Source organism: Scleropages formosus, chromosome 22 (genome assembly GCF_900964775.1).
Source record: "Scleropages formosus chromosome 22, fSclFor1.1, whole genome shotgun sequence".
Taxonomy (NCBI): Eukaryota; Metazoa; Chordata; class Actinopteri; order Osteoglossiformes; family Osteoglossidae; genus Scleropages; species Scleropages formosus.
In genome coordinates, this window is record NC_041827.1 from 23161221 (window position 1) to 23177912 (window position 16692).

Genomic DNA, 16692 nt, shown 5'->3' on the forward strand with positions numbered 1-16692 from the left:
TCAGATTCATTGAAATTCATTCATAGTTCACCAACGATTTCAAGTGTAAAGCACTCCTACTATAATAATAATAATAATAATAATAATAATAATAATAATAATAATGTGTTTTTACCCATCCTGAGAGGGAAATGCTTAATTAGTTGGTAAAACACAGTGTGAAGTTTGACTGCAGAGCACTTACAGATGCATTTCAAAACATGTGAGTCACTCCAACAGCTCAGGTACAACATGATCTAGTCTGGTGCCAATTCAAAGTCGCTGAGTTTGTCAGAGCAAATTAATCACCCACTCATTTGAAAACCATGCATTTCTTGTATGCTAAGCCTCTACATTTGCTCCAGATGAAATCAATGGGAGATCCAAAAGGTTAAAGCATGTAATGTGTTTACAATAATCCCAGTCACTTGAGGAGCAATTTTACACTTTCTCCATAAGCACCTATTTAAAGTGAACACTAAGTTACTGTGAAACCCCAGCAGGTCCATGTAGCATTACACAACATTTACTCTTATGGAGAATCAAGAAGCAGTAACAGTGCTTCAGCAAATAACAAATGACAAATCTATAAAAATAACATTTTTTTAAATTGATTTTTATAACATGTTTAGTTTTTTTGTTAGCAACTGTTCATATTTGTTAGGAATATTCATAAAAAATAACTACAACAGGTAGTGTAAGAGACAAGACTCACAAGAACATGTCAGGTCCAACAGTGACCACGTATGAAGCAGCAACAGGTGGAACCGAACTGACATGAATAATAATAATAATAATAATAATAATAATAATAATCGTCATCATCATGATCAATCAATACATTTAAAAAATAATAAACAGAAACACGGCAAGACCTGCTCCCGAAGGAATTCAAGTCTCTGCTTATTAAAAGAAGTTTGAAAAGTATTTTTCTCTGAGATGTGCATCTGATCAATGAATAAATAAATGTACATGAAATGTAAATGCACTTTTTGGATACCATTTGCAGCATCTGTCCACGACTATCCTTCTGTTTATGGAGAATGTTGTACGTATGACAGACATGCTGCCTAAAAGTGTTTTCTTTCTATTCCCTAATTCCATGACTGGGTGCCTGTTCCAGAACTGAAAACTACAGAATTTCCTGTTCGCACAATAGGCCCATATATGAGCGATGCTTTTTCCCCAGTATGTTTTACTTCCTGTGAAGTCAACACTCGGGATGGTATTTAGTACGACCGTCGATAACTAAGCTGAAGAGTCCGAACGTCCCCATCGTGTTCTCGGCAACCTCCCTCACGGTGAACTCATGAGAAATGACAAGGCGGCCGAGCACGGGCTGTGGGAACACGCGAAACCTCGGCAGCGCACCAGCAGGAGACCGTCTCCTGAATGTGAAATCACACCGGGGCCTGAAGCTGGAGCTGGATCCGGATCCAGGCTGGCGCGTTCTCTCGTCTCTTAGTCATTTATACATAGGCAAGACACCTCTCAGAAAGCCTGTCCTCTTTGCTGGTTCTTTTTCAACATTTGTCCTCATTATACATCAGCCTTGGTGGTTAAAAAGAAGTAAAATACCACCCTTTTCATTGCACTTCCATATACTGACATGCATTTATCCACATGCAGACAGAGAGATACATAGTCTTGCAGTTATCATTTATTTACATAACACTTTTCCTCTAAAGCATCTTACTCACAGTTACTTACCTATTCATATAGCCAGACAAGTTCCTCTCGGGGAAATCTAGTGTAAACATACTACAGAAGTGGGATTTGAACCCAGAAGCTCTACAGCCAAAGGCAGTAGCACTAGCGCTAACCCTAACCCAACCAGGTGTACCTTAGAAGAAGGCTGCTGTAAACACACACAGATGTGCAGTGGATGCTCAGGGAGACCCAGCATATGTCCGGGGTGTGGAACGAACAGGGAGATGCTCCTCCGAGCCACTGAGAAGAGGCTGAATGCTGCGACCAGGGGTGAGAATAATGCGGGAAGGTGTACGTTCATCTAAGGCAGAAAATGGGTTCTTTCACATTGCAGCAGTCCATGTGTGGCACCTCCAAAAAACACGCTCAGCCCAGACAAGTGAGGAAAAAGGTAGAATCTATGAAAGATGGTGAAATTGGACCATATTTCAGCAACCCTGTCACTGCACTGGATCTCCAGCCAAGTACCACACTGATTTCAGGCTGCTGCTTTTCACATGTAAAGTCTGCATGGACTTGCTCCTGCCTCTCGCGCTGATTTACCCGTGAGCGGTGTGACCCTAGACCGCCCCCTTCGAAGGATGGGGGACATTCCTCCCGAAAAACACCGACGACAGGTTTAGCCAACGGGCAAAGCGTGTTCTCAAAGGGCCCCTCGTTTATGGAACAAATTACCTGCCTATTTTCTTTAATGAGAAACAGTCGAAGTTTAAAGTCCAGGCTAAAAAGTGGTGTGTTTATCTTTATCATGTGCTGTATGGATAATCGAGGGCAGGACTGCAATCTGTTGCTCTAAACTGTTACGAGTCTTTAGAAGTGAGCTGAACCGCGGTCTCCTCACTGTCGGCGATGCTCCAGCAGGAGACCTTCTTCAGGAGATCTGCTGCACCAACATTTTGCTTTTCCACAATCCGCTCCAGTTCACTGCTGCTGAAATATCATCTGCCGCACATTTAACTTGCATCTGCCGGAAAACTACGGCCGTCGCCTGTCCCGTTTAGCCCTTTGTGCGTTTACACGTACTCACAGTATAACGTGCGCGAAATGTTCTCGACTGGACTCTCGTGTTTCGGGGGGCTGGGAGTTCCTGCACGTGCAGTTTTTTTCTACATTTGGGTTTTCTTTGATCTGAGTCCCCAGTACAGCTAAATAGTACAACTGTAAAAATGCACCATGGTAAATGCATTTGATTGTTTAATGAAGAGTATTTCGTCATTAATTCTCAGTCACACAAACGGAAACCGTTAAGCCACGTTTGCGGCAGCAAGCACTGCCCAGACTGCTGATCAAGAACACATTTACATTTATTCATTTCTCTCCTCGAAAGCGATATACAGCTCAGAGAAAAGTGTATCACACCGACAGACAGAGAGGTACTGTATACATGCAGACCAGAAGATCGTGTGTGTACTATGCACTGGCTGACACAGACAATGCTACCAATGTCTTCCTCTCAGCCCAGTCCTTCTCTCTACACCCTCCCTGTGCTCTAAAATCCAGACCATCACACCCAAATTCCAACCCATGATTCTCACGTGTACTACATGGTAACAGGACCAAACTCCAAGCTGCAGGAAGTTGATGGCAGAAATGAAAGGCTCTCGTCGACCCGGCAGTTTGCAAGGAACTCCTAGCGACCTTCCGCTCTGCTGCTCCTCGATCCTCATCCTGCTCGACCCGTGTGCAGCATTTGACACTGAAACTGGTTTGCTGAAATGGTTTAGGTCTTACCTATCAGGTAGATCTTACCAAGTGCTCTGGTGTTACTCCCAGTCCTCCCCTTAGCCTCTCTCAAGTGTTGTTCCACAGAGTTTGGAGCTGGGACTCCTATTCTTCTCCATCTGCTTCTCTTTCCTCGGTCCTGCCATTGGCTCCCATGGACTCACCTACTACCGCTACACCAATGCTACCCAGCTATTTCTCTCCTTTCCCCCCGGAGGAAGACGTTTCCTGATGCATCGCCACCTGCTTCTCAGACCTGGACGTCTGACCAGCACCTACAACACAACCTCTTCAAAACTGAGATCCTTCACCTGCCAGCTGACCTGTCCTCCTACTGGGACTTTCTATCAATCTGGAAAACTAATACCAATTACTTCATAGGCTAAGAGCTTTGGAGTAATGATCAATTTAAACTGGTCCTTCTCTCAATATATCGAAACAAAAGGTGAGTCCTGTAGATAAATGCCGAAGCATTCCCACAGATCCCTTTCTTGTCTCTCTCCATTGGTCACCTACAATTCAAGCCTCGGCCTACAAAGCCAACAGTGGCTCTTATCCTCAATACCTACTAGACCTGATCACTTGCTACGTCGCAACCAGACTGCTACAGTCCACCGCTTTTGCCCGAATGGCGCTCCCACACACAAGAGGTCCAAAATGAAAAAGAGAAAGGTTTTTGGTTCTGACTCCGATGTGGTGGAATAAGCTCCCCCTCTCACTCAGAACTACTGAATCTCTCTCAAAATCCAGCAAGGGTCTCAAAACTCACCTTTTCTGGTTCATTTCTCCCCAACCTCTTACAAAGTATGTGCTCAGTAAATGTTTAATCATTTTAATAATTTAAAAAACACCTATATGTAGCTCTTTGTGTTATTTCTACTGATTTATATCACTATACGTGAAAAATTGACCAGATCCCGCTCTCTGGTGGATCTGGGGTTCAAGTCCTGCTTGGGGTGCCTTGCGACAGACTGGCGTCCCGTCCTGGGCGTGTCCCCTTCCCCTCTAGCCTTGTGCCCTGTGTTGGCGGGTTAGGCTCCCGTTCGCTGCGACCCCGCTCGGGACAAGCGGTTTCAGACTGTGTGTATCTATAAATGTCGAATGCAGTCAGAGTGCATTTAGTAGAATAACTCATTTCCAACCAGCATTTTCAACTTAAAGGGTGACTAAGCTTTAAGGATGAGTCTGAAGTTGGGTTCATCAGCAGTTGACCTTGGACCTTACCTGACACACAGGTAAGCTTCTGGTTTGCTGGAGTCTTCTGGGTTGAGGGCATTATTTACATCACATAACTGCCCAATGAACAGAACCAAATATTCATGATTTTCATCTGAAAAAAAAACCCCGCCGAAGTCATACTTTCATTGTTAGGAGTGTTCCTGGCAGACATTATATCATGAGTGATTGTGTACGTCAAAGTCAAATTGAAATTCTGGGCTCAAGGCTGTTTCAAGAGCCATGGGGCCTCTCACTTTCTCATCTAGTTAATAAAACAGAAACCAAAGACAAACAGGGCACATCTTATTGCGATGACCTATTCAGAATTGCAAATAACTGTCTGAAAAAGTGACCTAAGGTTATGAGTTTTAGCTCGCTTAAGTCTAGACGAGCAAAGGTAGTGTAAACCCAATGATGTGGAAATATAATAACATTTGTGATTGCGAGCACTGGGATTCATATTTACATAACACTTTCTTATATAGTTCAACAGATAATACAATGTGTCCCTATAAATTTCAATCTTCTGTATTTAGTTCTCTGGGAGTTGTAATTCTTTTCTTTTGAATAAATGTTACCGATACATTTTGGGGTGTTTTTTTTGTGCTCATACATACATATAGAGGTTTCAGAATATTTTTCTTCAGGGGCTTGCTGAGAAATTCTGTTGTTAATGTATTGTATGTAATTAAGTCTATTCCCAATAAACAGAGGCTTGCCAAAGTGGGATTAAGTTAACTTTAATTAATAAATGGATATTGAACAAAACAGAAGACTTCTGTGAAAGCACCATGTCAAGGCTGCTGTTCTGTTGTGAATAATATGCAAATGCTTCAGTTGATAAGAGGGAGTTGTATTTTTAATCAGTTTTTTCAATCAAGTCTTATTACTATACTGTAGTTTGCCTTCACTGTCCTGTAAGCGGCACAGTGGTGCAGCAGGTGCATCATGACTCCTGAGCTGCTCATTCAGCAGCAGGTATAGAAGAAGGTAACCACTTCCATTCCCTTCGTCACCAAGAACACCATGGAAGTCGTTCCACGTAAGCGGAATTCAGCGGAGCAGCGCTTACCCTTTGCCCACAATGCCCTGTGGTAAACATCTGAACTTTCTCGAAATTTACCCCCTGCAAGTAGATAAGAGATGAGCTTCAAATCCAGCATTTGAGCATAATTTAAATTACACTGTATCGTTAATACAAAGTGACTACATGCAGTTAAGAGAGTGAATTACTTGCAAAACCAAGTATTCTTAACTACTACTTCCTCATGAATGATACGTTTATGTTTAGACCATTTTCAGCCCCTTGCACATGTTAGTCTGCTGCAGATTCATTAGTCATCTGTTCGCTCCACGAGGCCTCAGGGCTCCTTCCGTGCCAGCAGTTGGAGCACCAGCTAGGAGGCACAGCACTCTCTCCAGCCGCCACGTCTGGCGCACAGGCTCCGTGCCCTGGGAGGCGCCCTGCACATGGGAAAGCCAGTGCGGCACCCTGGGCAGTGGCAGTGGCATCTGCCGTCGTGCGTCCGCTCAGATGCCTCTCGCTGCGGTCCCAATGAATCCGTTCCAGCGTGTGGAACAATATTTGCCAGATTTTTCCTTTCTTTGAAGAAAAGCCCAGGAGCCAAGCGGGTGGGCCTGAGGAGGCTCTCGGCCAGTTAAAAACAATATTACATTTTGCACCCATGGCATACAGCAGCGTGACACAGTGGAGCCTGGCCACATCCACCTCCGGGATTGCTGACTGCTCTTGAGTTAGTGATGATGAGTATGAGGTGCAGCCATAGTACAAGGTTCAGTCAAAAAGAATCTGCAGCAATATGTGTTCGGTTCACTTGAATACTGCAGACAGTCTGACTCATCCTCATCTTTACATGGGGTGGTATGGTGGCACAGCGAGTAGTGGACATGTGTTCGATCCCGGCTCAGTCTGTGGGGAGTTTGCACGTTCTCCCCGTGTCTGTGGAGGTTTCCTCCCATGCTCTAAAGGCATGCTGTTCAGGTTCCCCCATAGTGTGTGAGTGACACGGAGAGAGTGTGTGTGTTCCACTAATGAACTAACTTTCTGTAGAAGTGATCCATTTACTCCACCACGTCATGCTGGCACAGCAATTAGTGCTGCTGTCTCACAGCAACTGGGTGGTGTGAGAGGATGTGGGTTTGATCCCTGCTCAGTCTGTGTGGAGTTTGCATGTTCTCCCTGTTTGCTCTGGTTTCCTCGCACAGTCCAAAGACATGCTGTTCAGGTTCCCCCATAGTGTGTGTGTGTGTGTGTGTGTGTTCCACTGATGTATGGATGAGTGACCCAGTGTAAGTACTGTATCTAGCAGTGTAAGTTACCGTGGTGAATAAGGTGTGTGGGCTGATAACGCTACATAGAGCTCATTGGAAGTCGCTTTCGAGATAAGTGTCTGATGAACAAATAAATATAAAGGGGCATTCAGAAGACAGGAGCTGCACTGTGGAGATGTGCCTGCAATGCTGTAGCTGGCGAAAGTGGCTCCTTTTTTATCTTATTACGTGTTTTTGGCAATGATTATTTGCTTAATACAAATCCAGTGAGTGTACCCTGTCCCTTCTCAGCCTGGTCACTCGCTAAACCTGGCATGCCACGAGGACGCTCGGCTTTAAGGGGCTTTTTCCACAGACTTTTGCACCCTACAGCAGGAAAACTCTCTCTGGAAGCTCCTACTGTCTGCAGAGCCCGTATAAAAAGTCAAGTTAACACCCTTTTGCGTGGACTTTTTCCTTGACCTTTTTTTCTGGCTTGTCTCAAACTGATTACGCAACCATAAATAGCAGACACAGTCGAGTGACCCTGTGTTTACCGCAGCAAATCTCGACAGCGTAGTGTAATGACTGCGAACAAAATGTTCGAGAGCACGAAAAGAGAGCCTCCCAGCATTCTGTGGAAACAGAATTCTTTTCGTATTAACACGCATTTTGATATCAGTGCTCACGGACGGCGCATTTCTTTGCATTTGTCCATCGATTTGAAGAGTTTGCAAAGAGTTGCCCAACTTCCCAGGAGGCCACCGCCTCTGACGTGAAGACAGACAAGGAGGAAATGGGATTTTGGCACTGGTGCGAGTGAGTGGCGTTTGCGCGTTCAAACGCGGGTCGTGGATTTTCAAAGGAGAACGAAATGAGACGGAATTCGGTACGAGCGAGGAGCCGGGAAACGGCAATAAATCAAAGCAGTTCTCCTGTGACTGTTTTGGAAACACATTTACAAGTCCTACTGATTTATAGTCCCTCGCTAGACACGAGTATAAAGCCGTCCTGCTTTACTCTGTGAAATCCTGCTACGGAATATTCCAGCTCCCCATGCTTAAAAGCACGCTGTTTACATTTTCACTACGGAAACATGGTAATAATGTACAGCGAAGGTTCGGGTCAGAGTAGCAACACTCTCACGGAGAGGGTTCTTTCCAGTTTTAGTGTCGCTGTGTGAAAGTGGCTCTCAGTCAGGCACCTGTGAGCTTGGCGGAGCACAACTCAGGCTACAGCGGAGCCCCTGTCTGTGCCGTCAGCATGTCGCCGCTGACCAGGTGAGTCTCCGGCCATGGCGGCGGAGCAGCGGCAGCCCGAGGCCGCACCTCAGGGCTCGGCCATCTAGGAGAGTGTCGATTCCCCTCATCCTCCCGTGGGGGAGAAGGCAGCCGCGATCATAGCGACGGGCCACACATTTATCCGAAGCGCACGTGTGTGAGTACATACCTCCCAGCTCCCACCCACTTCCACTTCAGCGACACATTCTGATAGTGGGAACATGACAGCAAACCGGTTTCAGTCACCAAACATACAATTGGTGGTTTCGCTTTGGGGCTACAGGACCTAAAGGAGCCGTTTTTCCGGTGGCACAGGTAGCGATGGAGTCTTACTATGCTGGGCTGTGGGTTTGGAGGTGGGTTCAGAGGTGGGTTCAAATCCATCTGTGTGTGTGTGTATGTGTGTGTTTGTGTGTGTGTGTGTGTGGATTTTACATGTTCTCCCCATGTTCACATGGGTTTCCTCCAGGTGCTCTGGTTACCTCCCATGGCCCAAAGACATGTGTTTCAGGTGGGGTGGTGACTCTGCACTGTCAGAAGTGAGTGAGTGAGTGAGTGAGTGACATTGCTGGACTGTACATATGGGTGAATGACTGTACTGAGGTCAGTGTAGAGTGTGTAGCATTGTGAGTCACCCCAGGTGAGAAGGTGCCCACTTAACACTAGAGAACAGTCATTGTACACTGCTTTGCAGAAAAGTATCTGTCAAAGGAATAAAGGTACATTTTTTGAGGTGCTGTGGCCATGCTTGGGGCACACGGGGAGTGAATGGGGGATCTCAGCTCAGTGGGGGGGCGGGGAGGGGGGGTACTGAGCAGCACCCTACATGAAACCAGTCAGTTTTATCAGAGCTGCTCAGGGAGGAAAGTAAACAGACGTTCACGGGGCCCCCTGTCATGTTCCCACTGCCTCTTCAGAACATTTGTGTCTGACAGGCGAGCGATGCAGCCGGGTGGTGGGGGGGTTGGGCTCTTCAAACCCAGCCCAGCACACGAGATCAATGGAGCATCAAGCTTTAAACAAAGACACGACGCTCATTAGAAACATGTGGCAGCGCAATATTCGGCACTGATCCCTCGTGGGAAACACAGCTGCCTCTCGCACCGTCAGCTTGTAGCTTTCTGCACGTACATAGTGTGTGTCGTCGATTCGAACGTACACTGAAAAACTTCAGACTCCCTTCATTTGAACAGCGGATGGCATTTATACTTTCCACTGAGCAACTTTATTTTCATGGTAAGTGGACCTTCTGTGCCGCTCCTCCCATTGGTACTGATTCAGTGGTCACACATGAGCAGTAGTACCTTTTATTTGCTGTACTTTGTATTTCGGCTTAGAGTCTGCTGGGGGGGACTAACTTCACCTGTGATTGACGGCTGAAGGTATGGGGTTCACTGTCACTTCTCCCCCAAACCTCAGTTTCAACTTTTTCTTACACATGACATTTCATTTTGTTCATCAACATTAGTGTTTTTTTTTTTTTTTTTTTTAAAAAATCATTACCAGTGATGGCAGCATGTAACAATTTATTCATCCACAAAAAAAGCCAAAAAATAACCTTCTTTGTGTCAGATTTCCAAATTTTAATATCTGTTCTCAGGACCTGCATATCATTTATTGATGGATTACAGTTCCAATGACTTCTTGCTGTCAGCCTGGTTATTATAAGAGCAATACACACCTAGGACGATAGAAAAACAAGCTGCGATTCTGCACTTTTCTGCATTATTATATTTGATGGAATACAAAGGTCTTACTCCATTAAAGATGATGATATGCACATCATCATAATATCACTGGACTTTTTTTTCCCACAAATGGACCCAAAGACCTTTAATGGGCTGCATTTTACAGCCCATCTAAAACACATTAATATGATGTCAGTGTATTCCATATGTACTGCACGGAAAAAGAGCTCACACAATTATATTTTCATGATATATCAGATCACTGAGCCGTAAAGGACCTGTTTGTAGTTTGAGGCAAAAAAATGCAAAGTCAGTAATATATTTAAGCAAAAATATGATGTTTAGGCAGAATATGTTTCGCCCCTGGCAGAAAAACCACACTTCAGCAAAAGATAACAACTGTCAGGTTGTTCTCACGGAATGCACTGCAGCGGAGAACGCAGTTTGTTGTATGTCAGAGGTGCTTGAAAAGTGGAACAGAAGAAATAAATGAGGAGCTCAGCGCCAGCTGCGATGTTTGCGTTTGTGTGGCCCGTGGGATGGAAATCACTGCTGCCTCCTGCCTCCGGGGCTCTGGGTCTCAATGTGGCCACAGTTCCCCTGCGTGGCACCCTGTGTTTGAACCCTGTATTCCCCAAGACTTTGGATCACTGTGACTTTTGAATTCTGGATGAGCAATTAATGAAAAGCAACGGGTGGATTCTGGATGTGGACGCAGTAGCCAACCTTCAAAAACAGGTTATGCAAATCAAGTATAATTGGTTCGTGGGGCTTTTAGCGGTCAGGGGCCCACCTTTAAATATTAAGTGATAATAATAATGTTAAGTGAATAACACGGCAATTGAATAGCGCTACTTATCATCCAAATCGTTCAAAACACGTCATTAAACTGCATGTCGGCTCACGGTCCGGTAGTTTCTCATACTGACCAGCTTCAAGACCATCGAAGGAAGGCTGCGTTGGACTTTCTCACTTTCCAGTAACAGCAGGGAAGAATATTCTTATGCTTTCCTTTCCAGGTGAAATGAGCAAAAGTGTTTTTCCTTTGTAGCATGAATCCCCCAGATGCCCACTGTTTTTACTGCCCCCGTGCACAGCGGCAGCAGTCACACTTGTCCAAAGTGTCAGACGAGCTCCTTGAGTCACTTACGGGCAAAAGTACCAACTCCTTCCCACTCCGTTTGCATGTTAATTCATAATTAAGGTCTTTACTCAAAACAAAGTAGAGTTTAGTGTGTGAAGGTTCTGTGATCCCTCGACTACCTAGCGCTGTACATCAGCTAACGGATCAGCAACCATGTGTCCGGACATGAACTTTCCCCACATTATAGCTCTCCCTTGATAAACGCGTTGCTCTTTATATTAGAAATATCCACACAGGACCCCCATCACCCTGTTAGATTGACCAGGAGGGGTGGGGCAGCCGCTGGTACTTATTTTTCTCCCCTGCACAGTGGGGGATTTTTGTTTTCCTCTCCTTGGTTGCCAACTGCTTTATCCAGACACTTATTAATATTTCCAAACACATCAATATTTGTTCCCTTGGAAAAAGAAACCCTGTGGTGTACCATTCTGTTCTCTTTTGTTAAACGCTTTGGAACGTCGCTCAGTACTCTGTGCCCCCCCCAGTCAGGGGCTATTCCAGGGTTTTTTGAATGAGGTGATGGCGGGGCAACGACCATTTGGGGGGGCAAGGGAAATCCGGCGAAGTTACATTACCTCAGCTAACTAACTAGCTACGTAGTACTATTATGGGACTCGTGGGAGCTTTTGAAGCCATTATACCCACAAGAGTCGTCTTTACGAGGGGAATCAAGGCCATCGGTACGTGGCATCACTCACTGCTGTTGTTATCTGGAGTTCACCTCTGCATATTGCAGCAGGAAATGACAACACCCCAGTCCACATATTTCCAAATATATAATTGAGCGCGTTCATACCATGAACAGAGACATGGTCTATGGTCGACTCGGGTCTCTCCTCCTGTTTGAAAAACGTGGTACTGTGATTCCACATCACAAATCAGGCAGCGATTGACAGCGCTCTAATCCAATGGCGTCGAGTATTGTCAGATTGACAGTACTCCAGCCCAGTGGAGTTGGGGGGCAGCACCGGGAGCCAATCATATTTCAGGGGAGCCAGTGCCACCCCGTGCCCCCCCTTTAGATAACCCCTCGCCCCAGTGAGAAGAGCACTCTTTAAAACCTACTTGAATTGAATTGAATTGAATTGAATCGAATACAAGCAGCACTGTGTCACTGATCAGTACAGCAATTGCTCTGCTGCTCACAGCACCTGGGTGGTCCAAGAGAACATGGGTTCTATCTCTTCTTTGTCCGCATGGAGTTTGCATATTCTCCCCGTATCTATGAGGGTTTCCTCCCACAGTCCATAAACGCACAGTTCAGGTGGACTGGGGACACTAAATTGTAGTGTGTGTATGTGTGGCTACCCTGCCGTGGACTGGCATCTTGTCCAGGATGTACGCCCCTCAGCCTAGCGCTTTGCTCAGGACAAGATGTTCTTGCAACTGAACTGATGGATCAATTGAATCGAACCATTATGTGTCAGTACAAAGGAGAGACCAGTTGCTTAGCGAGTGCAAGATTCGGTCTTGGTGGAAACACATCTGTCAGTATTAAGCTGTTGGAATACCTGGATGGAGACGTCGCTGTAGGATCCGCCGATGACACCAGAAATGGCCAGCGGAAGGTCATCGTGGATGGCGTAGGATCCATCGGGGCAGATGTACTCGGTCTCGTCCACCTTGGTGAGAGAGGCGCGGACAAACTCCAACGACTGCTCCAGCGCGTATGTGTCCTTGGAGCAGGTGTCCAGGATGTGTGCGCCCAGCTTGAGGCCTGGAAGGATGCGGTCATCGCCGTTGATCTCGTCCAGCGCCAGCAGCATGGCCTCCAGTCGCTGGATGCCGCGCTGTTCGTTGATGGTGCCGCAGTCCTCAGTGCCCTCGCCCTTGTGGTGCACGGGGAAGAGGCCCCCAATCACGAGGTCCCCGTCCACTATGATTTCTCGCTTGGTCCCGGTGTTGTAGCTGGAAGTAGGCAGCGCCTCTGGGACCAGCACAAGGAGGAGGAGCAGTGTGAGGAGGCACAGAGGTCCCCCATGGAGCTGGAACCGCAAACTCATCTTGTACATGAGCAAACTGGGTCAATTCTACTGCTGGATGCGTCAGGTAAAAGATGGTCGGGTTCTAAACACTCTTCATTTTGATCATCTTCAAATCCTCCTCCAACTTCAAAAACATTTTCATTGCAGTTGTCGAGATCTGCAGGGGAAACACAAAGAGCTTCAGGCACTGTTTTTCAACATGACACCATAGTTGGCCAATTTTAAACGCCCAAGTCCAGACAGTCTTAGGTATCAGTCCAAATCATGTGCAGTTTGTTTTTGAACGATGCAGCTCTAGCTGTGACAAACACCTCGCAAGTCTCTTGCAGGAGGCTGTCAACTAATATGTCTTTATTAGCAAAGGAAGCCGTAGTGGATGAACTTGAAGCCAAAAGCCAATATTAGTCTTTTCAGTGACGCTGATTGATCGGTGAATTTCTAATTCCGTACAAACATAGAAGTTGTTTGCTCGCTGTTTTATGACGAGGGCATCTCCTTGTTTAGGAGGCTCGCTCTCTCGCCTCTTCCTGTCAGTCATGTATTTATGGAGCACCGATAGATGTCGAGGGATCCCTTTTTCTCATTGCTCATCGCCTGAACTCAGTGAGGAATAAATTACCTCGAATCTCTTGGCCATCTGTCAAAAAGCAAGGCGAGATTACTATACATCAATATCTACTCTTTGGGCTACAGAAGTTTCAGAGCACCTTTATACCGCATGAAAAGCTACCAGCAAGGATGAAGGACTTCAGGAGCGTCACACCAACAGATTCCCCAGACATCATCTTACATTTATTCAACAAGCTGATGCTTTTCTCCAAAGTTACTTACAATGATTTACCCATTTATGCAGTAGAGTTATTTCTACCGGAATAATGGAGGATAGGTCCGTAGTACAACACGGCCGAGAGTCGAACTTGCACCCTCCAATTCCAAAGACAGTAGAGCTAACCACTGTTTTACCCTGATCTGTTTAGAGGCTATACCAGACACACAGCGTTATGTAGATTTGTTTAGAAACTATCACACTTTGTACATCTTGGTGCCACTGTCACTCATTGCCACTCTAACGTGTGTGTTAATTTGTGAGCAAGGACAACACCCTTGTATTTCTTGTACCGGTGATATTTCAGCCCAGTTCAGATAGACAGACAGACAGACAGACAGAGGGCCTGTTTATAAGCTGCACGTGAAAACAGACGTTCTCCAGGTGGGTGATGTGCAGTGCTCACCGTTCATATCCCACCACTGTCCAGCCAGGTCCACTCCCATAGACTGGCCTCCTCGTTCCATCTCTTCATAAAGGAGCCCCACATGCGCACGGAAAACACTTAAAGCAAAAAACTTACGCCCAGTCTTTTTCCCAATATAGAAAAAAGTCAGTCGTCTGAAGCGACTGCTTGTTTTACTGGGTTTTAGTTAATTGATTCTCAATTTACTTATCTAATTTCTTTCATTTTTAAACTATAACCTATTTAATTCCTTAAACTGGCATTTACATTTTCACTTACATTTGCTGATTCTTTTCTCCAAAGCGATGTACAACATTAAGGTTACAATTATTTACCCCTTTATACCGCTTGGTCATTTTTTTTGGCAAAACTTTCTTTGGATGCAAACACGTTGTAAGCAAGACTCAGTGTGTGCATCCCAATAAACCTGCAGAAATCAGTTCACGTTTCCCTAATGACCCATCTGGCTTTAACACTTACATTTCAATAGGCTCGTAAAGAGCGCAATGTTCGGTCTCAGTGGTGTTGCTTTAAAAGCACTGCATGCTTTTAGAAACCATAATTTAATATTGTTTTATTTTTTTACCTTTTCTCTGCCCAAATACATTTAAAATGTCTGATGCATGCATTATTGATTGTAAATACTCTTTTGAGAGGGAATAGCCATAAAACCGAAGACTAATTAGTTGTTTATTGTTTTGTGTCCAATACAAACACCCTTCTCACAGCAAATGTTCCCAGAATCAGTTTCTTTGAGAAATTTATAAATAGAACGTATTAAACAGCCGCCTGCATTATGAATTACTGATTCTGTTACAAATTTTGGCTTATTCTCCATAGCATATAAATGAATTAAGATAATCATCGTTAATGATTACGCAGCAGTGTACGTCTCACGAGTTCTGCGTGGAGCTTCCTAGCGGCTATCGACACATCGTAACTTTCTAGGAAATAGAGGTCGTTGTCACCTAAGCGAGAAAAAAAATGTAAGATACAGTAATCCTGTGTGGTTTAATGCACATAACTATGCATGCAGTATAATATTAGTGCTCAAGTATTTCAGCTTTTGCTCTTTGGTTAAGGTACAAAGACCATTTAAATAACGTTTCAAGGAGTCTTTCGAAAATCTTGGTCTTGGAGTTTCCTCCTCAAAGGTCCAACCGCACTTTAGCGGCCACCCATTCAGCACTGTTCCCTTGGAGAGTCTGAGTAAGACCTTCCTGAGACAGACAACAGCGAAAGGCATGTTTTGGCTTTCGAGCTGGAGTAGAGCTTTAGAAGTTATTTTTCACTCGTAAGGCCCGTAAAGCACAAGGAACACGAGCCCACAGAAACGCAGCAGGAAAGCAACGGGAAGGGAATGTAAAACTGGAGCGCTGACACACTCAAGGTTTATGGGTAATAACCTAACAGACAGGAAGACCCAAGAGGCACAAGGCTACACTAAGCTCCACTACTCAAAAGCGTGTTTACAATTCAGCAAGCATTCGATTTCATCCTGATAACCCTTGAGAAACGCAACATACACACTAATGAATGTTGTCCTCCAAGAGCTCAGCTTTCAGAAGGAGGAGCTGTGACAACGTAACGTATTACTCGCCCGACAGCATCGCTTATCTGTACACGGGAACAATTTGTCACGGCACCTCCTTAGTGCGGTGATTCGCATTAAGCTCCCATCCCATTTGTCCAGGGATGCACAAGCGTGTCCCACCCCGGGGCTCAAACCCACCAGCTTCCGGCCAGAAACGCAGCTCCTTAATCACATCTCTACGAAGGTGCCCTGCTCCCGCCAGCCGGTAGCGTACGGTGATCTATGTGTTTGCCCTCCTAAGCGGATTCCTCCGCCGGTTAGGGTTTTCCTCCTCACCCTGGTTGCCATGGAAACATGCCAGACGAAGCAGAGTTGGCCAAGGACGGGAAGGCCAATTTACCTTCATAAAAAATGTCTTGTAAGACGGCTGAATTCCCTAAATATCTGTTCACTGTATATATTGCGTCTGCTTCGCATTCGTGTTCGTTAAACTTCTACCCCCAAATTCTTTATTTTTATTCTCACGTAAATTCATGCCGGGTTTTCAGGATGTAAGCGAATGGTGGAGATGGATTAGATCTCGCGATCGCTATTTATTCAGCATTAGTGACAACCAGCAATTTTTTCTTTTAATAACTTCATTATAATTCCACAGCAACTGTAACTGGTGAGTGGAGAACAGGTGAGGGGTTAAAAAATAATGTTTCCACAATAGAACCGTGTGTTTAAAGCTCATTAATATCATGTTGTGACAGGTTCAACATAGACGTGCAGTCGTTTTTAACCACACTACTCGGCAGACTATAAGAAATACGCTTCATTTTTTCTCAATTCCACTCCGTTTTCCATTATTTATTTATTCATTCCTTCAGTTCGACAGTTTTAATCTGCCCTGAACGCGTGCTGGAAAACGCCAGGAAACATAAATT

General features: G+C 45.2%; 1 protein-coding gene across 1 annotated transcript in view; it reads right to left on the minus strand.

The window, feature by feature from the left end:
- The window catches only part of LOC108923425 (metabotropic glutamate receptor 2-like), a 44603-nt gene that overhangs the window by 17410 nt on the left and 10501 nt on the right, over nucleotides 1-16692 (minus strand). Inside the window, exon 2 of the mRNA XM_018734155.2 lies at nucleotides 12524-13154. Within this exon, the coding sequence (XP_018589671.1) occupies nucleotides 12524-13024 (501 nt within the window). The 5' untranslated portion in view covers nucleotides 13025-13154. The remainder of the gene's footprint in view (nucleotides 1-12523; nucleotides 13155-16692) is intronic.